At 51.7% G+C, this 27758-nt stretch overlaps 1 protein-coding gene across 1 annotated transcript in view; it reads left to right on the forward strand.

Annotated features, from left to right (window-relative positions):
• The first annotated feature begins 14396 nt into the window (after positions 1 to 14396).
• The window catches only part of CALB2 (calbindin 2), a 28920-nt gene continuing 15558 nt past the window's right edge, over positions 14397 to 27758 (forward strand). The window contains exons 1-2 of the mRNA XM_033845043.2: positions 14397 to 14567; positions 25561 to 25637. Coding sequence (XP_033700934.1) covers positions 14471 to 14567; positions 25561 to 25637 — 174 coding nt within the window. The 5' untranslated portion in view covers positions 14397 to 14470. The remainder of the gene's footprint in view (positions 14568 to 25560; positions 25638 to 27758) is intronic.

Raw genomic sequence — 27758 nt, forward strand, 5'->3', positions numbered from 1 at the left:
CGTTCAGGTTAGAGACCCTCATCATGAAGCAGCTCCCTGGCCTGAGCTGGAAAATTCGGGGGCGTACTGACAGCCTCACCTCACTCCTCAACGAAGCCTTCAGGATCCAAAGCTGGGGGAGGGCTCCAAGCCCGAGGGCGGACAGCGGCGGCAGCACGCGGCCAGGGTGCCGGAGCGGCAGGGTAATTAACACTTCACTTGTCAAAAAATCTGGTGCTATTTTTAAAATCATTCCACCGCATAGTTTCACAAAGGATTCCAGGAGTCCTTCTCAGTCCACCCAGTGCTTTGGGAAGGCAAATGAACCTATTAATGATTTAGTAGTAATCACCCAGAACTGTAGAGGAGATGCCTCACCCCAGCCCCACCCCAGGGATTCGTTTGCTGCTCTTCTTTCTGGAGATGGAGGGGAGTTGAGCCAACCAGAACTTTCTCACCTGCACTGTGTTTGCTTTCACCCTGCAAGACACCTGGAGCCATTCGTTTATTAGGCCCTGGCTTCGGTGAACAGTTCAGCACAGAGGCTTCAGAGCCAGGCTGCGGCCCTGCCACTCACCAGCATGTTACCTTGGGCGGGCTACTCAACCTCTCTGTACCTCAGGTTCTTTGTTTATAAAACTGAGGATATGACAGAGCACCAAGTGTCCAGGGCTGTTGTCTTTAGTCTAAAGCCAGAAAACTATGGCCCCCAGGCTAAATACAGCCCACCTCCTGCTTCTTTAAATAAAGTTTTATTGGAACACAGCCAGGCACATCATTCACAGAATGCCTATGGGTGCTGTCGAACTAGGATGGCAGAGGTGAGTGGCTATGACAGACTATAAGGCCCACAGAGTCTAAAATATGTATTAAATATTTATTATCTGGCCCTGTTATTGCCGACCCCAGCTTAGGTTAGAGTCTCCCAGAAGTGGAACAAGGATTTAGGGGCAGTGATTTATCAAGGAAAGGCTGTCAGGAGGAACCAGTAAGGGGGTGAAGGCAGCAGGATGGGGAAAGGGAGGAGGCCAAGCCAGGGCATGACGTCAGGTAAAGCCTCAGCCTGTGGACTTCCCTGGTGGTCCAGCGGTAAAGAATCTGCCTTCCAATGCAGGGGGTGAAGGTTCGATCCCTGGTCAGGGAACTAAGATCCCACATGCCTCGGGGCAACTAAGCCCACGTGCCACAACTACTGAACTCGCGCACCTCAAGGAGAAAGCCCGCGTGCCACCAACTACAGAGCTCGCGTGCTCTGGAGCCCACGCCACAACTAGAGAGAGAAAACCCACATGCCACAACTAGAGAGAAGCCTGCACACTGCAACGAAAGACCCCGCATGCCGCAAAGAAGATCCCGCATGCCGCAACTAAGACCCGACGCAGCCAAAATAAATAAATAAATAAATATTTTAAAATAAATAAATAAAATTATTAAAGCCTCAGCCTGACTTGACCCCGCACGAGCAGTTCCTTTGCAGGTGAAGTGGTTCAGGCAGTCCCTGAGGAAGAGAACAGGTGTGAGGAACTAGAAGCAAAGCCCACAGAAGCTATCCGAGGCACAGGGCACTGTGTCAAGCACTTTGGGTACGTTATAACATTGACTCCTCGCCGCAGTGATAGGAGGTGGGAAGTACGTGATGCCCACGTCACAGCTGAGAGTTAAAGGAGGTAATCCGTGTGGGATGCTCAGCCCATCACCCACCACAGAGGAAGAGGTGTTACTGTATCCTGGGTCTGTTCTTGTGCTGAATTCTGGGGCCGCAGAGATAAATAAAACAAGCCTAGGATCAACATGACTGCTCATGGGGAATCTAGCACGTAACTTCCACCAGAGCCCTACTTAGTGCTCCTATCAGGGAGGTCAGAGGAGGTGACGCTGGGAAGGAGTCTTGAAGGAGAGATAGCAGTTGCCAGGTGGGGGAGTGACCTTTCCGACACAGAACACAACATATGCAAGGGCTTGGCCCCGGGGAACAACACACACTCTGGCAACTGCAAGGAGTTTGGTGGGGGTGGATGAAGGCTGCGTGGGGGGCGGTGGGAGATGAGACTGGGGGGCATGGAGGCCACGCAGGAAGCAGATCCTGGATGATGGAGAGTCCATGTAGATCAAATCGGGAGTTCTGAGGTTCGGCTGGAGTGTTAGTTTTCTGGGGCTGCCATAACAAAACATCACAGACTGCATGGCTTACACAAGAGAAATTTATTTTCTCATAGTTCTGGAAGCCAGAAGTCCAAGATCCAGGTGTTGGCAGGCTTGGTTTCATTCTGACCTCTCCGTGGCTTGTAGGTGGCTGCCCTCTTGCTATGTCCTCACGTGGTCTTTCCTCTGAGCACCCCTGGTGTGTGTGTGTGTGTGTGTGTGTGTGTGTGTGTGTGTGTGTGTGTGTGTCTGTCTGTCTTTCTGGTGTCTCTTCTTAGAAAGACACCAGTCAGATTGGATTAGAGCTCACCCTAAGGACCTCATTTTAACTTAATTACCTCTTTAAAGGTCCTATTCCCAAATACAGTCACAGTCTGAGGTACTGAGGTTAGGACTTCAACATATGGATGGGGGACGGGGTGGAGATGGGGGAGACACAGTTCAGCCCGTACCAGCAGGCATTTCAGAAAGCTCTCCCTGGTTCTGGTAGAGAGGGCAGCCTGGAGAAACCAGAGGCGGCAGGCTGGATGAAACCCATTGTAGCTCTCCAGCCACTTAGAGCCTGAAGTCAGGATGGCTGAGTCTGCAGTCTGGGGGACGGCTGAGCAGCGGGGGCCAAGCTGCACTCTCCCTGCCCTCCGGCTGCGACTGACCTTCAGATCCAGGCAGCAGAGAGAAGAGGAGGACAAAGGTATGCTTCTGCATAAAGGCAAGCAGCTGGTATCCAGAGCACCAGAGCCTGCAGAGCAAGTGTCAAGGCCAACACAGGCACAAAGCCAGCTGTCACCTGTCCCCTGGCCACGCCATGGGGGCTTGACCTCCTGGGCAGCACCTGGTGGGGGGTGCCCCCATTGTCCTGACTTGTTCACATACTCCATGTCCTCCCAGCACTATCTGGTCATCAGAGAAGCCTTGTACCATCCAGGCTGAGAGTTCACATCAGGAAGCGTCACACCTTCTCTAACCCGCCCTCGGAAGCTCCGGGGGCCACTAAGGGGGACCCACACTGCTCATTCCCAGGTGAGTCTTTCCCAAGGAAGCTACTGATCTATTATATCTTTAGGGCCAGGGCTCTACAGCTTCCTTTGTGATTAAACATTTTTCTCTCTTTATGTCTCTCTCTCTCTCTCTCTCTCTCTCTCTCTCTCACACACACACACACACACACACACACACACACACACACACACACACACACACACACACACACACGATCCACAGTTCCTAAAATTCCACCACTCAAAGACTTATTCCTTCAGTTCAATCTCCTGGGAGAAGGAGGGCACAAGACATTAAGTCACCAACACCTTAGGGTGAATTTATTAATCAGATTCTTCCCTCTGCCTTACCCAGGTGTTAAGAAAGTACCAAGCATTTGAAGGGGAGGGTTATTAAAAAGAGATGGCATTGTGGAGGAAAAGCAAATGTAAGCGGGGAGAAGCAACGTTCCTTCTACCCAGTCTTGGTCAGCCTGATGCTCTGAGTCAGAAGTCAGCCAACTTTTTCTGAAAAGGGTCAGACAGTAAACATTTTTGGCTTTTCTGGCCATAGAGTCTCTGTTGCAATCCCTGGACTCTGCCGTCGTAGCACGAGGGCAGCCGTAGACACCAAGTAGATGAATAGGTGTGGCTGTGTCCCACTAAAACCTTACTTACGGACACTGAAATTTATCATTTTCATAAAATATTCTTCTCCTAATCTTTTCCCAACCACTTACAATGTAAAAGCCATTCTTAGTTTGCAGACCATGCAAACATAGGAGGTGGCTGGATTTTGCCTGAGATCCGCAGCTCGCAGCTCCCCGTCCTTCATGAGACAGAATTTGCACCTTTCCCATCTTGTGAAACCGTCCTCTCCTCAAGGACAAGCCCTTGGTCATTCTTTGCTGCTCGCCTCTCCAGCCCTCAAGAGAAAAAAGTGGCTCCTTGCTCTGTGTGCTCTGTCCACGATCCCTGAGGATCTGCTTTCAAATGTGGAGGAGACAGGGTGACAAATGGGCTGGCATGCAGGCTAGCCACCAGCAAGCTGCTGCAGAGCAGTGGCCTCGGGCTCACGCCAGCTGCCTGAGGGTGGCTCGCATCTGACTACCCCTCCCCAGCCCACATGGGATGTATCAGGCCCCGAGGGGTCCATCCGTCACACTTCTGGGCCACTCTTTAGGCGCCTCTCCCAAATTACCAAAGGTATTTATTATTATCATTATCATTATTATGACATCTGACTTTAGGCGAACCATCCCCACTAATAAAACAACACTCACTTCGTACTGGGTAGTCGGCCTGTGCAGGTGCCATGTGAACCTTCTGTGGCTAATGTTCCCAGAATGAGCCAGGCCCTGTTGTAGGTGCTTTGCATGCACTTGGGGCTCTCGGGAACCCACAGCTTCAGTACCAGCGTTATTTTCATCTTATGGATGAGAAAACTGAGTCGAGAGGGGTTAACAACACACCCAAGACACACAGCCGGTCGGATCTGTCTGACTCTAAAGCCAGGTTCTCTGTCACCGGCTCCCCCAGCCCTCTCTACCTCACAGCCACACTCCAACACGGTATCCCAATTCCTCAGATGTAGAAATAGAACCCCTGAGAAGTTAACGTCTTGGTCCAAGTTCACGTAGCTAATAAATGGCGGTGCTAGAACCCTTTGTTAGAACCACTGACACGCTGGAAATATCCTGCCCTCTTGTGAAAACACAACATTTCTAGATAGTGTCAGAAACCAGAGTCCTAGACTGAGAGTGGGGCTTTCCAACAAGCAGCGAGAGAGGAACCTCAGCCTGAGAGCGTGTCTTAGGTCTGATCTAAAAGCAGAGCCCACGACAGGGATTCTGCGCAGGTGAATTATTGAGGTGAGGGCCCCCAGGAGGAACCCTGAGAAGGTACAGGTTCAGCTGAAGTCTGGCCTCAGCCTGATCTCTGGGGAGCTCTGGAGCATGAATGGGACACAGGGTCCTCTCGCCCTGAGGCAAGGAACCAGGCTGAGATATGCTGTATCTGTCAGTCATTGGCCATGGGCTGTCCCACGGTGGGGTAGGGGAGCATCTCTGGGCAAGGTGGCAATTCTCCAGAGAATGGTACAGCTTTGAGCCCTAGCAGTCAACCCTCACAGCAGCTGGTGGGCACAGTACCATCGTTTGAAGGGTCCTCAGCAGGGCGCAATTGGCATCTACTATGGGCAGGTGACCCTGTAGGCGCAGACCTCACTATCTGTCTCTGTGACTCCTGGAAAACCACATTCCCTTCCCTCCCCTCCCCTTTCTCCCCCTGTTCCTCTCTTGCTTTTGGACCTCCTCCTTTGTCACCCTCCAGCACTGGCTGGGCTGGGCTTGGCCCGGGCTTCTGGCTCCTGTATCAGACCACCAGCAATCACAGCCAGAGCTGAAGGTTCCAGGAAGCGCCCCAGTGTGGCTCCTTCCGGCCTGGGCCTGCTCCCTGCCCACCACTGCCCAGCCCCATCCTGTGTTCTGCCTGTGAGGGGATCCCCACTGACGTGATGGGGAAAGCAGGGCAGGGAAGCAGCTATGAGCCAGGCCTGGGAATTAATGAATGAGGGAGAGGACGAGAGCCAGGCAGCTCCTCCTCGCCAGACGGTGCTTCAGCCGCCAGCAGGGCAAGCAGCTGCCCTCCCGAGGGTGACCCTGGGGGCCCGTTGCCTCGCACTTGACTGCCAGGAGTTGAGCTGGCGAGGTCCATGCAAGGGCTCATTTCTAGAGCTTTCAGAGGGTCGTAATTCTCTAGGTAGAAACATCCTCTTCCTCTCTGCTGCCCTTTATTCATTCATTCATTCACTTAGCAATTATTCATTGGGCACATATGGGCCACAAACTGTGCTGAGAGCCAGGAAAAAGTGATGAACAAAATAGACAAGGTCCCTACCTCCATTCTAGTGGGGGCGACAGAGAAGAACTGAGCATGGTGGGGTCACAAGTCACTCAGAGAGATGCACAACGAAGATACAGTTTCTTGGGCCTGTCTTCCTCAAATGCCTCCACCCGGCCAGGCAGTAGGGGGATGGGAATGGGGGAACACACTTGAAAATTGCCAATTTATGGGACTTACCTGGCGGTCCAGTGGTTAGGACTTCGCCTTCCAATGCAGGGGGTGTGGGTTCGATCCCTGCTCGGGGAGCTAAAATCCTACATGCCTCGTGGCCAAAAAACCAAAACAAAAACAGAAGCAATATGGTACCAAATTCAATAAAGACTTTAAAAAAAAATTGCCAATTTATGGTACCACTATGCTGTTTTGCTCAGAAGGGCACTCTTGAAGAATCTGGTTTCCTTTGGAGAAATGTTCAGTCTTTTCCATCCTCTCCTCACCTCCTTCTCCAGCATGGTGTCTGAGCGTGAGGGAGGGCAGTGACAACAGGATAACTAATGGTGGGGGGATGGAGGTCACTTGGAGGAACACTGGGTCCTCCCTGCTGGCCGCTGCTCCAGAGTGGCTGGCCTGTTCTCTTGCTGGCTGCACTGCTGCGATGCACCTGTCCCGTCTGGGGCACAGCAGCTGCTCCTGGGGCCCCACTCCGTCCCCTTCCCTAACCAGGGCTCCCACCTCACAGCTGCTGCAGGTGTTGGCTGCTACCTGTCACACCTGCACCCTTCTCCAGGGATTGCCCTTGATGGAAGGAAGGTGGCCACCACCCCTGGAGATGGACCCTGGCCAACGCCTACCTCTCCAGGGTCACCATCCCACCACACACCCCTCCCGCCCTATGCTCCAATCCCACTAGTCTTCTTACAGTTCCTCCACCACGGAGCACGGGGTTCAAATCCCAGGAATGCTCCCCTCCTCCCTTCTCCCGGTTAATTCCCCCTCAGAATGACCTCCCTTAAACACTAGATATTTACGGCACTCTTGTTAAAAACTGTTTGCCCTTCTATGTTCCATTATGTGGTTTGATCAATATCTGTCTCCCCACTCGACTTTAAACTCCTGAGGGGAGGGACTAGTTCTGTTTGTCTAACCAGTGACTCCCTGAGGCCTACTACAGTGCCTGGCACAAAGCCGATGGTTATTAAATATTTTTTTGAGGGCATGAATAATTCAGTTTTAAACGAGCTTATGAATGAATGGAATGCAACCCTGACCTTTGAACACCTCACTCCAACATCCCTGGTACATCCTGGAAAATCCTGGAAGTGGGACACTGCTCCTCTAGGGACACTTTACCTATCCTTGGTGAAAGGATCTGAATTCTCAGCCACCAGGAAGTCCCATTCTGGCAGGAAATGGAGCAGGTTTGTTTGCAAATTGAGCCCAGGGCTCCCTGCCAGGCCCCAAGCAGAGGCCAAGCCAGCCTCACACAGAGGCCCTGCAGGTTTGGATTGGTTTGCAGTGATATTTCCCTCTGCCGGCCTTGCCTGAGCCTTATCTTACTGGACCTCCTTCACCCCGGTCCTTTAGTGATCTTCTCTAACCTTCTGGAGAGAGGAAGTATCAGCTCCCAGCTCAGCTCAGAGAAGATGAAGAGACTCTTGTAGATTCATAAATTCTGGTGGACCTAGAATCCAGTTATTCTGAGATCCAACCCAGTGATAAAAAGAATAAAAGCAGTCAATATCTATCTACTCTGTGCCAGACACTGTGCAGAGTAATTTACATGCATCATTTTACTGAATCATTACAGTTCTTCTGCGTAGGTTCTATTAGTGTTCCTGTTTCATAGGAGAAGAAACGGAGGCTTTAAGAGGTTAGAGAGAGACTAAAAATTCACTCTACTTGACCAGGAATCAGCAAACTATGTCCCAGGCCAAATCTGGCCCAGTGCATGTTTTTGTAAATAAAGTTTTATTGAAACAGAGCCATGTTTTTTTACATATTGTCCTTGGCTGCTTTTGTGCTACAATGGCAGAGTTGCGTAGCTGAGACTGACACTCTGGCCTGAAAAGCTAAAAAAACTTACTACACGGCCCTTTACAAAAAACAAGTTTGCCAACCCCTGTTCTAGGTAACACCCCCTCCCCCTGTTCCTTTACATTTGGACTCACTGGTCAGAGTGCTTTTTTACCCAGGTTTACATGTCCCACTGCCTATTTGAGTTTTCCATGTTGAGCACCCAAGACTAGAGGTGTTCATTAATGCCACTGTGCCCACAACTCCCTCTAAGGGAAACAGCCGCTTCTCTGCACTGCGCCCCCCCCCCCCACTCCCCTCACCCCCTTCTGACTGGATCCACAGCTGATGGGATCAAGGGGTGGGTGCCATCCACAGCTGGGCAGCAACTTATGACTTGAATAGCCTGACACAAAGAGATGAACTAGACCGATCAGATCCTTCTCTTGGGATTTGGGAAAGGGAAACAAACAGAGGGGAAATGGAAGCTGGGACTCTTGGGACAAGTCAAGGCGAGGTGGCTATGACAGGCAAGGAAAGGCAAAGTCGTGAGGACAGGTGCTGTGGGAGAGAAGAAACTGGACAAACTGTGCAGATGGAGACAGAATCTGAGGAGTGGCCTGCTGCCCTAAGAAAAAAGGAAAGAGAGGAGCCTTGGTCCCTGAAGGTTTCCCAAGTCCAGGTCTCACGAGAACAACTGTCCTCTTCTTGGATTATTAGTTTGGACTTTTTGGTTACAAATGAAAGAAAATCTAATATAAATGGGCTTAAACACCAATGGTTATATATCAACTCATGTAACTGAAAAGTCCAAGGTACTTCAGACTCAGCTTGATCCAGCAGCTCAAATGATGTTACACGTGACCCAATTTCTTGCAGTCTCTCTGTCTTGCCTTTTGTGATTGGACTGCATCCTCAGTCTCCACTCCGTGCCCTTCTCCATCTTGGGCCACTCTAGACTCTCCCTCATGGTGTCAAGGTGGCTGCAGCAATTCCAGACCTCACAGCTGCATACCAGTCTGTTTGCCGTAGAGAGGGCATCCCTTCCAGCAGCTCCTTCCCATTCTGGAATGCGATCTCTTACTTCCTATCCTTGACCGCACTTTGGCCGGGGGGTGGGCTGCACTGACTCAATGAGACCCCTTAGCATCTGCCTTCAGTTTCCTCACCTATAATAACAACATTTGAGTGCTTCATATGTTCCAGGCCCTACATCACTCTTTACATGCTTTCCAAGTCTTAATGCTCACAAAGGTCATATGAGGAAGTTACTAGATCTTACCAACGAGGAAAGGAAAGCTCAGAGAGGTTGGAAGCCTTGCCAAGGGTCACACAGCCATCACACGGCAGAACTGCTGATTAGCAGCAAAACCAAGAGCCAAAAGGGGCCTGTGGGATCCTGAAGCCTGAGCTCTCAGCCTCTTCTGTGTCCCTGCCTATTAGGGGAGGATGTCACTCAACAGCCCCCAGTTACTGTCATTCCATCTCCTACTGCTATCCTGGTGACCCAAATCCTTTGCTCAGAGAGGAGTATTTTGTCCACAGATTCTCAGGCTTCAGACTGAGTTTATTCAATAGTCCTGCTCCCACCTCTGGGTTCCTCTGGACTCTATTCTCCCTCCACCTGATTCGTTTCCATGGAAACTGCTGGGCTCCTGCATCCTTTTCATCCTTCTTTCTGGGAAGCAAGGCCAGCTCTCCGGCACCCCAGTAGCCAGGCCTAACCATTTTAAAAACCAAAGAGGCAGGGGCTTCCCTGATGGCGCAGTGGTTAAGAATCTGCCTGCCAATGCAGGGGACGTGAGTTCGAGCCCTGGTCTGGTAAGATCCCATATGCTGTGGAGTGGCTAGGCCCGTGAGCCACAACTACTGAGCCTGCGTGTCTGGAGCCTGTGCTCCGCAACAGGAGAGGCCGCGAGAGTGAGAGGCCCGCGCACCACGATGAAGAGCGGCCCCCGCTCGCTGCAACTAGAGAAAGCCCTCGCACAGAAACGAAGACCCAACACAGCCAAAATAAATAAATACATAAATAAATTTATATATATTAAAAAAAAAAAGACCAAAGAGGCAACATCTGAAAGAAATATTTCCAGGCAGAGGGAGGAACCAAGCAGGGTTTCTGATTTTTTCTTTGATGCTCTCCAAAATAACACCAGGTGCTCTGAGCAGCTCTGCCAATTACCTCAACACAGTGGATACTGGCTAACAAGTTGTCATCTGTTCTCCATCTCACCACCTGACAGTCAGCAGGCTTTCCTCCCTTCTTGGGGGGAGCAAGTCTGGGGTCTGAGGCCGAGGGCAAGTCTTCTTGCCAATGCTTGGTACTGGACTGCAGCCCTCATGATGCAGCTGGTGGCCTGGAGGTGCGAAAGGAAGGATGGCACCCAGTCTGCCCCTTCTGGAGAAGGAGGAAGCAGCCATCAGCTGAACTCCTAGGCATCTCAGAAACAGCAGACGTGTGTCATCCCTTGCCACCAGGAGGTTCCCTGCAGTTCCAGTGGTCAGGACATGGGAAGAACTTTGTACATATTGTCCAGGGCCTTAGCACCTGGTCCACAAGGACTCCATAGACCAGAGGAGCCAAAATGTTCCCTATCTCCCACCCCTGCCAGGTCTTGGGTGTTCATCTCTCCGAGCTTTGGTTTCCTTATCTTCAAAACAGGCCCAACTCTCGCACTGATAGGCTAGCTGTGAGGACCTCGCCAAGCAAGACACAGTAAAAGCCCTCTTTTTAAAGTCAACTAAAGGTATCCTTGCGGTCATTATCATCGTTGTCATCGTTATAAACATGTGGGGAGATCCTGGAGGAGTAGCAGAACCTCAGATCTCTGAAACTCTTTCCCATCCCTGAGCGACGTCTGCATCCATGTTTTTCTTCTCACATTCGGGTATTTAAACTTGGTCAGGGCCAGCTGACAACTCCAGTTTCTTCTGCTATTCAAAGCTCTCCTCCTCCCCCCCGCTGCAGCCTGGAGTCTTGGCTGGGGACTGAGCGTGGAGACGAGCAGGGGGCTGGCTCTGAGACATCTCCTCCCTCGGTGGGCAGGGGCCGGGGCAGGGAGGAGATCTTCCCACCCATCTGGTCACCTCGGGGTGCGGGAACTGCAGCTGGTCTCTGGGGAGTTCGAGGGCACCTTGCACGGTAGAGTGAAGGCTTTCTTGGAGCCATTTTCAGGTCTACCCCGGCCTCCTTCAACACCAAGGATCGACCAGCAGTATCTAGCTTTTGCTCCTCCTTTCAACTCTGTGCACCTTCCCAGAAGCCACAGCAACCTCCAAGGAAGGGCTGCAGAGAACAGGAACGGGGTGCCATCGCCCCCACCTTCCTTCTAGGCCCAGGACAGGACAGCCTGGGCCTTCAGACAGCTCTAAGTCAGACACAAGCACCAGTTCTGTCTTCACAAGGGGCCCAGACTCCAGAATTCTGCTCCGGGAGCAGGCGGGCCTGCCAGTGTCCCCTAACAGCAGGCACCCCACAAGACCTGGCGAGGTCTTCTGGAGTCTCCCCAGCAAAGTGTAGCTTCAGAGGAGCCCCACACGCTGCACTCCCCAAAGACTAAGGCTCCTTCCTCTCCCCCATGCAGCTTCTCCTTTCATAGCCCATGGCCTTGACTGGAGCTACAGGGCAGCCCAGCAGACAGGAGGTACCCGGCTCCTGGGGAGAAGTTTAACAAGTGGGGTACTAAGCCCCTTTTGTGCTACTCTTTCAGAACAACAAGAAAATTCCTAACATTCTATATTAATAACAATATCCACCTTTTAATTAAGCACTTACAGCTGCCAGGATTCTTGCTAACTAACTCCTCGACTACATTATTTTGGGTTGCCTTACACTGACTTTGTGCCACCAGTATTATTATTACCTGTATTTGTGTGTGTGCGTGTGTGGTGCGCGGGCCTCTCACTGTTGTGGCCTCTCCCGTTGCGGAGCACAGGCTCCGGACGCACAGGCTCAGCGGCCATGGCTCACCGGCCCAGACGCTCCGTGGCACGAGGGATCCTCCTGGACCGGGGCACGAACCCGTGTCCCCTGCATCGGCAGGCGGACTCTCAACCACTGCGCCACCAGGGAAGCCCTATTACCTGTATTTTTACTAAGGTTCAAAGAGGTTAAATAGCTTGGCCAAGGTCTCAAAGTAGGTTTTGTACCTGCATCTCTCCAACCGCACAGCAGGGGCTGGTAATCCTAAACATGGCTGCTTCTGCAGGACTCAGCCTGGGAACAAAGGGATGTGCTTGGGCTCTGCAGCCCTCCCTGGGCCTGTATCTGGGAGTCAGGGATGCGCCTCCCACAAAGAGACTCCAAGCATGCATCTAAAATGAACGATGCAGGGCTATCCCAGTGCAGGCTTTGGAGACCACTGTGGTCACCCTGCTGTCCTACTCAGGACCTCTCCTAGTCAAGCCAACATCTTCCCCCATCTCAGCAGCTCGGGAAAGTAGGAAGCATGAGCTTCCTACTTCCTCGCCAGGAAAACCAAAGCAGCAAGGGGGGTACTGGTTTGGGTCTTTAGAGAGCCAAAGATGAGATCCCTCACCCCAGATCTGGGCCAGGGGAGGGCGCAGGAAGTGAGCCAGAAGAGCCCAGATGACAGTGTCAGAGCTGGAAGGGGCTGAGCCTGGCCCCTGAGGGGCTGGCAGCACACCGGTTAAGAGCTTGTGTTTAGCCTTTCCCCTTGGCCTCACTCTGGGGTTAGCCCCTCTAGAAACTATTAGTTACCTCAGGGGAGGGATGCTGGCCAAGGAATTTCTTGCCACGCCAACCTTCAACGGCCAACCGCCAACCGCCAACCGCCGCTGCTCTTTCTCCACAAAGGGCAGCCGGAGCATGAGCTCATTTAATCCTCGGAACAATACTAAGAGGTAAATACCCACATTCGCATTTTGTAGAAGAGAACAATTGAAGCACAGATAGGTTATGTAATTTGCCCAAGGTCACACAGCTTACGCTGGGATTCAAATCCAAGCAGCCTGATTCTAGAGTGCCTGCTCTTAACCACTGAGCAATCCTGCCTCCCTAGACCCAGCGGTTTTGGTGAATTCCTCAGCCCTTGGACCCTTCACCAGCAGCATGGGGGAGGGGGATGCATACAGGCCTGGAAAGCTAGCTTCTTAATGACCCTGACACCTCCTCTCTCCTAGTCCGTTCCTGCAAGGAACTCTAAACACTTTTGCTCTGGGCAGAAAAAAAGCAAGTGGTTTTGGAACCTTCACTCTGTATTGCCTCTTTTGGGCTCACTGTGGGCTCGTCCCTCCCCCTAAGGAACAACCTACCCCCTCTGTCTCCTGGTTTTCCTCTCTCCCCTGGTGACCTCCTTTTCATTCTCACCTCCTTGCCTTTGCACTCCTTTTGGAAGGCAGTTCAGCTAACACTCATTAGCACATGCTAATGAGCATCAATTCATTTCTCAGTCACTCAGCAGGAGAGGGGAGAAAGTGGGGACAAAGCTGCCACTCTGGGGGTAATGGTCCACAAGGCCAGGACAGGCCCCCAGGCTCAGGCCCCCAGGGAGAATGGGGAGGGAGCCTAGCCCCCAGCTGGGGAGTCCTGTCTATATTCTCGGGTTGTACCCTCAGCAGCTGCTTCTGTCTTTTCTGAGACCAGCACAGAATATTCCTAGGTCAGCCGTGAGACCTTCTCTGCCCACCAGCCTAAGCAAACTCCCACGATGTCCATGGGTGGGCGTGGCTAAGACCTGATAGAGGAGGATATAGTTCTGTCTGAAAGCCCCCAGAGCCTGTCCAGGGTGCGGCAGGCACCAGAGGGTGGAGGGAGGTACCCAGGCAAGGGCAATCAGTGGAAGCCCCTCCTCCACTCCCTCCCATCTGGATCCTTCCTGGGGGTCGCTGATTCCAGCCACCCCCAGTAAAGTCTAGAGAACCCTGGGCCTCTCCACAAGACTGGGCCCCATTAAGGAGCTGTGAGAGGGAGGAAACAGAGCCGGGCTGGGCAAGTCATTTGGTCCTTTGAAGTCTCAAGTCCCCTCATCGGAAAAGTGGTCCCTGGTCTTCCTGCTGTGAAAGGGTCAGACGAGAGGAGGCATGAGAAAGTCCTAGAGAACTCCGAGGTCCAGGTGCTATAGACTTGTCAAACTTTTATTATTATTACTACTGGCGGTGTTGCTGTTACTACTGTTAGTATTATTGCTGCTGCTAGTGATGATACGTGGTGGCTGCACTCAAGATGATCAGAGAGAGGGAGAAGGAAGGCAAGGGCAGCCTCTCTCCCCTTTGCACCCGAGAGCCTCTGTTTCCCTGGCCAGGCGAGGAGTGGTCTCAGCACAGACGGGCGTCCCCACCCTGCGAACCCCTGCGGAGCCCCGGGTCGGCCGCCGCCCCGCTGAGACCCAAGCCGATTCTCTGAGCGCGCGCGCCTCCTGCTGGCAGCGGGGCGCGGGCGCAGCCTCCGGATTGTATATAAAGGCAGCGTGGCGCGCGAGACCTGGCCGAGTGCGGTAGAGGAGCCGGCGCGCAGGGAGAGCGCAGTGCTGCCTGAGGTCTCCGAGCGGCTCGCCATGGCTGGGCCGCAGCAGCAGCAACCCCCTTACCTGCACCTGGCGGAGCTGACGGCGTCCCAGTTCCTGGAGATCTGGAAGCACTTTGACGCAGACGGTAAGTAAAGCTCCCAACTTGTGTGCCCGCTCGCCCCCAGGGGACCTGCGGTGGAGAAAAGAGGGCAAGGAAGTTGCGGGCAGGGGTAAGGTTGCCCCAGTGGGTGTTTTGGGTGCAGAGCCTGCTGAGGTAGGGGTCTCGAGTTTGGGAGACACCTGGGTGCCCTGGTGACAACCGCCCGTAAGTTTTCTTCCCTGACAGAGACGACAGAGCCCACCGGCTTTTGCAGCCTCATTCTGGGCAAGTTGGGGCTTTCCCAGAGGGGAGGCCTGGGCTGGCAAGGCTCCCCGTGACTCCCCCTGCCGTCTTATCTTCCCCGCCTTTCTCTTCAAGGTAACATCCTGCCTTCAGCTGCGGCAGCCACAGGTCTCAGACACCACTCATTTTTTCCCTCAAGTTCCCCTTTTGTTGAATACCAGGTTAGCCCCGTGGGGTCCTGGGGACTGGGGCAAACTGGGGGGTCCTGAAGGGACACTCTTGGCCTCCCCAGCCTGTCCGGTGGGAGCAGGAGTGGAGAGGGCATCCAGGCAGTGAGCATCCCCTAGGCTTCCTCTGCCCACGTTCCATCCCTCACGGGCATTCAGGTCCCACTCACAGGGTGTGGTGGGAGGCAAGCTTGGGGTGCCAGCCTGACATGTTCCCTCATGGTGATAATCCTGGGTGCTTTGGGTGACTCCTTCCTTCCCTGGGTCGGGGGAGGCACAATCTTAAATGCCTCAGTGACCCACCCTCTGCTCTGTGTGGTCTTGACATTTACTCACCCAAAAATCGAGGGCTGGACTGAACAACCTTTGGAAGTTGGCTCTAAGGACTGGTATTACAAGGGTCTATGATGGCCTGACTCGGGCATAAAGGGAGCCCCCCCCCCCCACCTCATTTTAGAGGCTTCTGATATCACTAGAGACAAATTTTTCTCCACCACTCCAAAAAATTAAGTGATCTGATTTCCTTCTGAGGTCCTGGCCGGGGTGGGCATCCGAAACGTTCTGGCATCTCAGACCACTGGAAGGGTGGTGGCCCAGGGTGTTCATCCTAGGATTGAGAGCGAGGGGCATGGGAACCAGAGGGAGGAGCAGGTGGAGGCTCCCTCCATGCTTCTCCCTTCCCTTCCTCACCTCGGCAGGGCGGGCACAAAGGTGACTAAACAGAGGCCCTCGGCCCAGAGTGCTGTGCAGAGGCAGGGGTTAATGGGTATGATAACCAATGAAGTTTTGTTCCCTTGGAGCAAACTGAGAATCTGGGGGTGCAGAGGACTGGGCATGTGACACCTGGATTAGGATGGTGATCTGCCTATGAATTACTAAAGGAGGTGGGTAGATTGTTAAATCTGTAAAATGGGGCTAAGGAGGGGTTGTATTTCCAATCCCTGGCTGGTACCATAAAACTCCCTTGGGGGAAAGGGCTATAAAAAGATTGCAGCCTCTCTGTATTCTGGGTGACACGCGCACTCCCTAAGGCTTCTCCTGCCAGTTTATCTGCACCAGAGACTTGCATGATTCAAGGAAAGTTATCAAGCGGCCAAGGTTATACCACAGGCCTCCTGCCAGATGAGTCAGCTATAACCAGAGGACTCCACAGTTCTGTTCTCCCCCAGTTCTCACGGGGTCAACCACGAGCGCTCTTGATAACCATGCAAATCCTCACATTTGTCTGAGACTTTGTACTTTTCAAAACACAGTCGCACCTTGAGTCCTGCACAGTGAGGCTGTGGGCAGACCATGATTCTCCTTGTGCAGATGAGGGAACAGACACAAAGTGTGACTTCTCTGAGGTCATGTAGCGAGGTGATGGCGGCACTGGTTCCTGGCCAGCGCTTAATTCCCCAACTCTGGTTTCTGGACACCTACTTTCCCTCCTGATCCAGCCTCGGAGGTGATGGGCAGTCCCTTTAATACTAGAAAGGGGTCCTATGGCTGGAGCATAGCTAAGCTAGCATGAAGCCAAAGAGTCTTTAAAGACCCCCAGAACCATCGTACCTCTGGTACCATGTGAAAGGGGAGCTAGACTGCTTCTTGGCTCCTTGTCCCCCTCGGCATCCCATCGCCCTCTCTGGTCACCACTTCAGGGAAGTCCCAAGGAGGGACCATGGACCTAACAGAGAAGGAAAGCAAAAAGGATCAGAATACCAGAGATGGCGCAGAAGGCGATTTAGGAAAATGAGGCTAGAGCCAAATTGAAATTCGACTAAAGGACCCAGAATTAAGCTGTGGGTCACTTGCTCTGGACCTTCCGTACCTGTCCCCTTCCGAACTCCCATGGCTGCCAGGGAGCTTCTCCCTCCCCCCCGAGGCGCTCCCTGCCCTGGCTGGGCCTCCTCTTACTAACTCTGGCTTCTGTTTTTATCTTGGGGGCTTTCCCCCGACTCTAAGTGTCCCCCTGCCGCTCACAGAGTTAAAGAGCTCTGGGAGGACTCTCCACGGCTCACCAGGTCCCTGGGGTGAGCTCTCTGGAGCCCAGTTAGTCCCAGCCACCAAGCAGGGGGAGCACTGACCCACCCCACCCGTCCTGGACTCCAGTAAACAGAGACTAGGAGTCCGCAGAGAAGCTGGATTCCGAGGACAGTGGGGATGACGCAGGGAATCTGACCCTCCTAACTCAGCCCATTTCTAATGAAGGAGCAGGTGTCTGAAGAGGGGGAAACTGGGACTCAAAGAGGCAACGTTCTTTTCACAAGATCACACAGCAAAGTGAGAGGGTAGGGGGACCCAGGAATCCTCTCCTAGCCCCCCCCACTCCTCCTCAGTGGTCAGCCAAGGTCATGCCCTTGGAAGCGTTCAGGTGTCATCTCTCAAAAGCAGAGGAAGGGAAGACGGCAGCCGAGTGCACCCTATGAGCCAGGTTGGGGCTGGAGCTCTTCCACATAACATCCCCATGCTCTGAGTGACCCTTACATGCCCTACATGACTGAGTCCCCCGTTCTGTTGTTTCCTGGTCACTTCTTGGTCAGAAACGTTCTCACTCTGCAAGATCCAGGCTTCAGAGGGATGCCCAGCTCAGAGCTCACGCTGGCCTCTCTTTGTGGTTCTGACCACACGGCCACCAGGCTCCTATTCTGCTGACGATCAGTACGAGGTCCGTGGGGAGCCAAGTTCTGCCCTTGGCCTTTGCTACCCTTTGGGAGCAACTGCAAGTGTAGGGATATTTCCTCTCCCAGAGGCCAGCAGACATTCACAGGACAACGCAGGGAATCCCACTCACTCCAAGAATCAACCTACATGGATATACTTGTACATGTACATAAAGTTATGTGAACAAGGGGGCCTAGTGTCAAGTTCTTTGGGATACTGAAATTTTAAGAATGTGCTTCCCTAGGGAACAGAAAAATAAATCCTGCTAATCTCTACAGCGGAATATTATGCAACCAATGGGATTGAGATGGGGCTTTTGTACTGACATGGAAAAGTGTCCAAGATGTATTACGGAGATTTTTTTTAATTATGGCAGGACACTATTACAGTATGAGCCCATTTTTACTATTAATGAAACAAGTATGCTGGAAAATATTTGAAAGACAATAATAACAGTGGTCCTCTACAGAGTAGATGACGTAAAATTGAAAGGTATTTTCTTTAACTTTATAAGTAAATTTCTGTAGTGTTTTACAAGAGCATGTGTTTCTTGTGTAATCAGCAAAACAATAAATATTCAAGAAGAAAATAATTTTATGGGCACCCCCCCTCCCCCCAAAAGAAATGCATATATATCTCCAGGTGTGGGAATCTGCCCAGAGTGTTCTAGGCCTTTGTCTGCCTCCAGATGGCCCTAGTGATGCAGGAGGCTCTCAAAGCCTTGCACAGGGACTGACCCTTGTTCCATATGGGTGTGGCCCTGAGGACTTTGAAAATGAATGACAGGAAGGACCACCAAGAACTGAGGAAGGCCCTGTGCAGTCTTCCCTCCTCTCTCCTCCTACACCCAGTAGTAGTAACGGAAGCACCCTCCAAACCCATCCCCCATGGGGGACACTGGCCAGACAGAGAGTGCTCAGGCAGGTTCTCAGGCACTGAGGAGCTTGTGTCCCTGGGAGGGGAAACAGAAGAAAGCTAAACAACAGCGCCTCTCGCAGGTGGAGAGAGGCCTGGGCACCTTGCCCTGGAATTCTAAATGACGAAGTCTTCTGGAATACTGAAGAGAAGACCTCTATGTATAAAATAGATAACTAATGAGAACCTACTGTATAGCACAGGGAACTCTACGCAATGCTCTGTGGTGACCTAAATGGGAAGGAAATCTAAAAGAGAGCGGATATATGTATACATATAACTGATTCACTTTGCTGCACAGCAGAAACTAACACAACAATAAAAATTAATAATAATAAAAGACCTGCCTCAAAAGGGTTAGAGAATATCCGGTATATATTAAGCATTTACACAAATCCTATGGCTGTTACTATGCAATACAGCTGTGCTGTTCATAAGATAATTACAGGATTTATAAAAATGATTGCTTCTTGGAGCATTAAAGGCAAAGGGGTCTGGTGCTGGGAGGGAGCCAAAGTTGTCTGAGGGCAGCTTTCTTTTAACCCTGTCGGCATTTCTCTGTGGGGTCCGTGTGTCCCATTTAGGCCTGATGTCAGGATTTGGGGTTCTCTGGGAGCAGCCTCCTGCCCCACCTGGGGTAAGCCCTAGGAATAAGTACCCCATCCCACCTCCACTTTCACCCCCAAATTCCCCACCTGTTTTGCCAACAGTGCCCTTTGGTGTGGATGTCCGCGGCATGCCAGCTGCGGACATCCTCTGTGAGGCCCTCATGCCCCGTGGCCCAGCCAGCCGATGGGGGACGCAGCTGTGTCTGAGAGCTGGGGCTCCCCAGGGAGGCAGCTGCGGGGGCGTTTTCACAAACAGGACACTTCAGCCTCGCCTCGCCTCGCGTGGGCGGCCACCAGCGATCCCGCGTCCCTGCCCTCGCTCCTTGTTTATTCCCCTTTGACTTCAGTAGTTTCACCACCTGAGCCCCTGGGGGAGGTTTCCAGGGCTAAGGAGACCCCTCAGGGAAATCCCTCCCGATACCCAGGGAGCCAGAATTAACAGAGCAGGCGTGAGACACTTCAAGAACTGCGCCTCTCCGGCTCTGGACCTGGCGGCTGTCCTGGAGGACTGCATCAGATCCCGCCTTTGCCCCGCGGGTCCCAGCTGGGGCCTCTGGCTCTGGCCCTCTCCCCCTCCTCTCTGGCTCTCGGCTGCCTCACCTCCTCTCTAGCCCAATCTGCCCCATCCTTCTGGCCTCCTCCGCACCAGGAACTGGCCCAGCATTAGGCTGCCAGATGTCCACAGGTGCAGGGGACCCAGCCCAGCTCCAGAGCCTCTGTTCCAGAAGCAGCTCTGCCCAGAAACACAGATTAAAAGTCAAGTGTCTAAACATTCATCCAGTAGCTGAGCCTCTGGGAGACGTGTGTGTGTGTGTGTGTGTGTGTGTGTGTGTGTGTGTGTGTGTGTGTGTGTGTGTGTGTGTGTGTGTGTGTGTGTGTGTGTGTGTGTGTGTGTGTGTGTGTGTGTGTGTGTGTGTCTGACAAAGAGAGAAATCAAAACAAGATAAAGATATGGACAGAGATCGTCCCTGGGGTGAACAGAAGGAAAACAGGCTGTTAGCTGTGGTTCACTTTCTTTCCTCTCAAACTCCTCTGGAACACGAGGTCGATAACACCCGTCTGTTTACCTGGTAGTGTCCTGAAGACCAGCTGGGGCAGGGAGGGGAGAGCTCTTCGTAAATGGTGAGCACCGTGCAAAGTAATATTTATATTGGAGCAGAGCCTGAGGAAGTCAATTTCTTGCCGCAAAGGGTGGCGTTTGTCCCAGAGGAACTCAGGCTGGAGGGTAGAGGGCTATTTGCCCTTCCATAAATTTGAACTCCGGACAGACAGCCAGGAGGTCTGGCTTCATGAATCCTTTCTTGTGCAGGTAACGAGGAGTCTAGAACTGCATAACTCCCCTCCTTGATTTCCTTAAACTCCGCAACACAGAATAATACAGATTGGTGAGCACCACGCCCTAGGGCCGTGCTTCTCGAACTTGAGAGCGCGCGGGAGACTGGTTCAAGCGCGGATTTCTGGGCCTCACTCCTAACAATTCTGATTCAGTTGGGCTGGGGTTGGTCCGAGAATTTGCATCTATAACAAGCTCCCAGGTGATACTGACACCGTCAGGCCGCAACCACTCTTTGAATAGTGCTGGTCTAGGCCCCTCCTGTCTACCATCTCGGGCTTCACACCAACCCCCCACCTCAACCTTGAATGTGAAGCCAAAGGCGCTGTCTCTCTAGGGAGAAGATGCTCACGTTCAAAAGCAGTGGTTCTGCTTTGAGATGTTCATGCTCCTATGTTGTTAAAATGCAGATTCTAGTCAGCAGGTCTGGGGTGGGGCCTGGGACTCTGCCTTTCTAACAAGCTCCCAGGTAATTCCAAAGTTCCCGTTCCACAGACCACACTTTGAATGACAAGCCCTCATACTCCAGACCCATCAAATTAAAATCTCCATTTTAATACACTCCCCAGGTAATTCTTGCATACCTTAAAATTTGAGACAGGTCGCACTGAAGCAGTCCTTAATCTTGACTGCACATCAGAATCATCTGGCGAGCTTTGAAAACATGCCCACGAGACACCCTCACCCCATCAATTAAATCAGGAGCTCTGGGGGTAAGGCCCAGGCAGTGGTACACTTTGAAAAGCTTCCCAGGTGATTCTAATACATAGCCTGGGCTGAGAATCAGGACTCTGAGGCTGCAGTCATGATGGCACTCTTTGGGCTGAAGGGTTTACAGCCATGGATTGGTTCGGAAGACCTTAAGAGCACAGAGTATAAAAATGATGCTTTCCATTTATGTGAGAGTTTACATTTTCCAGAATGCTTTCACAGCCTTATCTTGTATGGCTGTCACAATGGTTCTATAAAGTAAAAAAAAAAAAAAAAAAAAGGCATAGTTATACCCATTTTAGAGATCAAGAAACTGAGGTTTAGAGAGATTGACTTGCTCGACATTGCATGGACAGTCACAGAGCTGGTGGTAGACTTACGACCCTTAATCGGGCTCCTCTTACCTGTTCAACTCTCAGAAAATCTGTATGCACAAATCTCAGTGAGAAACAAGCCCCTTTCCACTGTGAGGCAGGGCATTCTTTGGTCAAAGTTTTCCAAGTGTCTGTGGTCAGATTAATTGTAAAGAAGTGTTGTCTCACTTCAAAATTTGGGGAAACTGAGGCACCATGGTGGTGAAGAATGGTAGCAAGCCCAGAATAAGGACGGATACAGGGTCCCTGGCTCCTCCCATCCCCCTCCCTAATATTCACAGATTGCAGTTTGATATGGGGAAGTTAGGAATGATGGTTGCTATGGTAACCACATCCTTATCCATGCCCATCCACATGAGATTTGCGTGGTGGCCAGTCACCCCACCCCCCTATATACGGTCATAGAAAAAGCAAACCACTTGCCCAGTGCTGAAGTCCTCCCTGCAAGGAGGTAGGCCAACCTGTCCTCTACTCCCACCTCCTATAATAGGTGCCTCCCACGTGATGGTTAGGGAGTTGCTCTGAGGGAAGCCAAAGTAGCGAAGACCTTTTCCCCCAGTGCTGGAGGATGCCCCATCTGGGCCCTGCAGCCCCTGCCTGCCTATCTAATCTCTGCTCACCCTCTCCCTTCAACTGGTAGATTCCTGCTATTCTTGTCTGGCTGCCTCACCCCCGTAGACCATTAAATGCTCTTCGGGAACAGGCCCATATCTAAACTTGGCTATAGTTCCCACAACGTTGAACTGTTGTTCAGTTCAAAAAAATAAAGACGGGCTTCCTGGTGGCGCAGTGGTTGAGAGTCCGCCTGCCGATGCAGGGGACACAGGTTCGTGCCCCGGTCCGGGAAGATCCCACATGCCGCGGAGCGGCTGGGCCCGTGAGCCATGGCCGCTGAGCCTGCGCGTCCGGAGCCTGTACTCCGCGATGGGAGAGCCCACAACAGTGAGAGGCCCACGTACAGAAATAAATAAATAAATAAAGGCTTGTGGAATTGAACAACATTTCTGTCCCTTTGCACAGAGCGAGGTGGTACTGTAATTCCCAGCATGGCAAGAGGGGTTTCTTTCCACAGGGGCACTGGGCCCCACTCCCTGCCTTTGCTAGTAGCTGGGGCTTCTCAGCGAGGCCTTCCCTGCCCACCCTGTCCAAGCAGCCCTCGTAGATACTTCAGCCACCTCCTAATACACTCACGAAACAGACTCATACTCACTGACTCAGGTGTCCACCCAGCCCTGGCCCGGGCCCAGCTCTGAGGCCTCTGGTACTTCGAACCCCAGCGCATGCTCACAATGTGAGCTCCACCCCTGCCCCCGCCCCCCGGCCCCTCCAACCCCAGCCCCTGCTCCTGGACCCAGAGCTGAGCTCAGCTTCCTGCCTGAGAAATGGAAGAATAGACAGATCACGGCAGGGAGCGACCAGCGAGAGAAAGAGTATTCGTTCCTCCAACTCAGTGGCACTGTCAACTGGACCACCGCCTTTTTGTCTAGAAAGCCCTTCCTCCCTCCTCACTCCCCCTGCTGCAGCTGTCCAGCTCTCCCAAGAAGCTTTCAGAACATCCTAGAAGAAAGATGACCACTCTAGCCTAGGGGAAAAAAGGGAACTCAAGTCTCATCTCTCCCCACCATGCCCACCCCCGGCGTGCAATTACAATCATATCTTTTCCCTGCAGATAAAGATACTTAATTTAGGGGCTTCCCTGGTGGCGCAGTGGTTGGGGGTCCGCCTGCCGATGCAGGGGATGCGGGTTCGTGCCCCGGTCCAGGAAGATCCCACATACCGCGGAGCGGCTAGGCCCGTGAGCCATGGCCGCTGAGCCTGCGCGTCTGGAGCCTGTGCTCCGCAACGGGAGAGGCCGGCCACACCAGTGAGAGACCCGCGTACCGCAAAAAAAAAAACCCTTAATTTATCTCACATGATTCCTCCATACACTATGTATTGTGGCACCTTCTCCACTAGAGGGCGCCACTAGGATTACTCATTCCAAATCTAAATTCTCAGGGGACACTAGTGGGGGAGGCTAGGAAGAACACACACCCCGACTCCCACATCGCCCTCCAGCCTCCCAAAGCCCCCACCAAGGCCAGGCTAAATACTTATTTTTATTCTCTTTGTTTAGTTTGTAACTCCATTTGCCCCTGAAGCAAGCTACCATCTCCCTTTCCTGTTCAAGTCTCTGTGGGAACCTTGCTCACTGCTTTAGATCAGATTTGGAACTTGACTTTTGGTCAGTGGTTTCCAAACCTTGCTATATACATGGAAATTACCTGGGGAGCTTTTTTAAAAATCACGATGCTTAGTTCATACCCCAAACCAATTACATCAGAATGTCTGGGGATGGGAGCCAGACATCCATATTTTTTTTTAAGATTCTAGGAGATTCCCATTCACAGCAGTCTGGGGAGCACTGCCTTAGACCTGTGATTTCCCACCCACAAATGATTCCTCCCGGTCACAGACAGACCAGGGAGCTTGACCATGGACTCAGCTCGCCCTGGTCTCTAGGTCTTTTGGGTTCAGTGGTGAAGAACCTGAAGGACTTCTTACTACGTACGTGATCTTGCAAGTCAGGCCTTGACCTTGGGACCCGGTCCCGATAACAGCACTTTTCACCCAAATTCATTCCCGTTTTTTATACAAGTTCTGGTAATTGAACTCAAACAATAGTAACATTTACACTGCACCCGTAATGGACTTTACATGCAAAAATCCCATTTAATTACCCATTTTGCAGATGACATGGGTTAAATATCTTTCCCAAAGCCATACAGCTCATAAGTACAGCAGAACCAGGATCTGAATCTACCTCCACAGACCTCAGCGCCCCCTCTCTTCATTACTGTGGAGTAGGTTGCCTCCCATATGCCTGATCCCTGTGACCACCTCTCAGGTGCCCCCATCCCTGCTTTTCTCTTGCCACTCTTCCCTTATGCATTAGTTTCCTGGAGCTGCCGTGACAAAGTACGACAAACTGGGTGGCTTAAAACAAAAGCAATTGATTCTCTCACAGTTCTGGAGGCTAGAGTCCAAAATCCAGGTGTTGGCAGGGTTGGTTCCAGGTTCTGAGGGGTAATGTGTTCCATGTCCCTCTCCTGGCCTCTGGTAGTTGCGAGCAATTCACAGAGCTCCTTAGCTTGGAGATGCATCACTCCAATCTCTGCCCCTGTCTTCATGTGGCCTTCTTCCCGGTGTGCCTTTGTGTCTCCACTTGGCCTTCTTATAAGGACACCAGTCATTGGATTTAGGGCCCACCCTAATCTAGTATGACCTCATCTTAACTAATTACATATGCAAAGACCCTATTTCCAAATAAGGTCACATCCTGAGTTCCGGGTGGACATGGATTCTGGGGGGACACTCTTTTTTTTTTATTAGAAAGTCTACTTTATTTATTTATTTATTTTTGGCTGCACTGAGTGGCTCGCGGGATCTTGGTTCCCCAACCAGTGATTGAACCCGTGTCCCCTGCAGTGGAAGTATGGAGTCCGAACTGCTGGACCACAAGGGAAGTCCCTGGGGGACACTCTTCAACTCAGTACACCCTCCTACCCCAAAGACCCAAGTTCTGCCTCTGACCTCATTCGCCCTACTGACCAGGGCTTGCCACCTGCTGACAAATCTCGAGGCTGATGACCTGTTGTCCCCTGTCAGATCTGCAGCTCCTGCTGCCTGCCCAGCTGACTATGGACAGACAGCTCCCAGCTCCCTCTGCCAGCATGGCCCACACGCTGGTCCCTCCCAGTCTCTGACTACTGAATGTATATCACAAAGGCAACACCGTTATTAATCTTGGATCTCTATGGTTGCAAATGGCCAGAGGGCAGGACCCACATCCCTAACAGTCCAGGGCTGGCCCAGACACCTGCTTGACCACTGAGGAGAACAAGTTCTCAATGAAGCCCCCCATTTCCCCACCCCACCCATCCACCATAAGTTTTACTACTTAACTCTGAGGTTCATTGCTTTTTTTCTTTGCTATCTTTGCAGGAAATGGGTATATTGAAGGTAAAGAGCTAGAAAACTTTTTCCAAGAACTGGAGAAGGCAAGAAAAGGCTCTGGCATGGTAAGCCCAGACCCCTCTCCCATTGTTTGGAATTTTCTGTCATCCTGACCATGGCTTTGAGCATTGTCTGTCCTAGGTCATACATTCCATCAGCAGCCTGACATCTCTGGTTTTGACCCTTAGAGTTTTTCTTTTATCTGGAAGGATTTTAAAAATTGAAATACTCCCTTAAAAGAGTACCTTACCTCACTATCTCTGGGTGTCTGGGATTGAGGGGTGTTCATGGGTACCGGGGGTTGATAAACTGCCCAAAACTGCAAACATTTGTGTCTGCGTCTGTGTGTATAAGAAGTATTTTTTCCTAGGGAAGAGTCCATAGCCTACCTAATATGGTCAGAGGGCTCATGACTCAGGATTGGAGGCCTAGGGGCTTTCAAGTGCCTTTGTTCAAGACTGGAGTTTCTCAGCCTCGGCACTAATGACATTTGGGGTAGCGACCCTTTGTCATGGGGGGCTGTCCCTGGCATTGTACGATGATTAGCAGCGTCCCTGGCCTCTACCCATGAGATGCTAGTAGCACCCCTCCAAATTGTGACAATCAAAAATGTCTCTGGACATTGCTAAGTGTCCCCTGCAAGGGATGCAGAATCGTCCCCACTAGAGAACCACTGTTCCAGACCAGCCAAGGTTGGAACCTCGGCAAGGACCTAGAGGAAAGTGGAGGATTGCTCCAAACCAGCATCTGAGCCAGATCGGACTGGCTCATGGGTGTAGGTGTCAGACTGCCCTTCATGGCCTGAAGTGACTGCAAATCATGTCCCATGCCCTTAACGGCAGGCACATTGTTTCCCCACGTGCCAACCTGGCATGACTGACTTCACTAAAGCCTTTTGGGGGACCGTCTGAAATATTGAAAAGGTAAGGTGATTGGAGCTAGTCTGTTGTGATTCCCACGTCTGGTTCTCGAATATATGGAGTCAGACCAACTCCGTCCCCGCCAGCTCCTGCGGGTCCTTTGGTCGTGGGGGGGGGGGGTGGTCTCTCTACTCTCCCCTGCTGCGTGTCCGTTGGCCAATCCACTGCTTATTAGCAAGTCTTCATGGAGCGCTTTGGGAGATGAGTCACAAATCCACTGGTGAACACCTGATTCAGAGCTTGTCAGCGCGCCCTGGTGAGGAAGATGTCCAGGCGATGGGCTTAAGTGATGGAGGTGATTCATGGGTTTGTTTATCAACAGTCCCCCGTCACCCCTCATTACTAGGATAATGAAGCCCGGATCACAGAAAACACAGGCTTCACAACTGGTTCTGGGATCGTGGGGTAGATGGAGGAATGTGCTTTTACAAAGTGCTTCAAACCTGAAATCCTTCTCTTAGTCATTCCCTTCCTCAGATGGCATCAGGGGTGATTTTCAAGTCTGTCAACAACATTCTCAACTAACATCACCCCGGACTGGATCTCAGAGCAGCTGTTCTGTGGTAGAAAAAACATTGGCCTTGGAAACAAGAGTCATGAGTTCAAATTCTGACGATACTAGCTGGTGACCTCAGGAGAAGTCACGTCATCTCAGCCTCCGTTTGCGTGTAAAATGGACAGGCTACTAACATCATGGGGACTGTTGTGGAAAGCAAACAGGATGGCCACATTTCTGATAAGGGCCTAGGCTCATTCCAGGCACATTTGTAGATGTAACGCAATAAATATTGATAAAAAAAATACATATGGGCAAATTGAGACCAGTCCAAAAGGTAAAAAACAAAAGACTCTAAGAATTGGTAGAATTTTCCTTGGCCCAATCCTAGGAAATACACAACCCAGCAGAAAGCCATTGGAGAAGCGAAGAGGCTTCAGATGCCAAGATGATTCATCACTGATTAGGGATAAAGAAGAGCTCACGAATGCAAACACTTAACAAGCAGCACCCCAAGCGAAGAGAAGCTCTGAGAACTTCAAGAGGACCTTAGACTTAACTTAGGCGGTGATGGTGCAATAGAACTTTTGAAGCTCTTTGCCTTTTTAGTAGTCACATTCATCTAGTGGACTATTTAAATGACCCCTCAACTATACAGACTTTCTGGTCACATTCTTCCTAGCCTAAAATCAGAGTGAAAAGCACTGTAGAATTTCCAGTTAGTCTTTAAAGAAGAAAATGAGCGATCACCTTTGCTCTGGTGGAATGTC

This window comes from Tursiops truncatus, chromosome 19 (genome assembly GCF_011762595.2).
Source record: "Tursiops truncatus isolate mTurTru1 chromosome 19, mTurTru1.mat.Y, whole genome shotgun sequence".
NCBI classification, from domain to species: Eukaryota; Metazoa; Chordata; class Mammalia; order Artiodactyla; family Delphinidae; genus Tursiops; species Tursiops truncatus.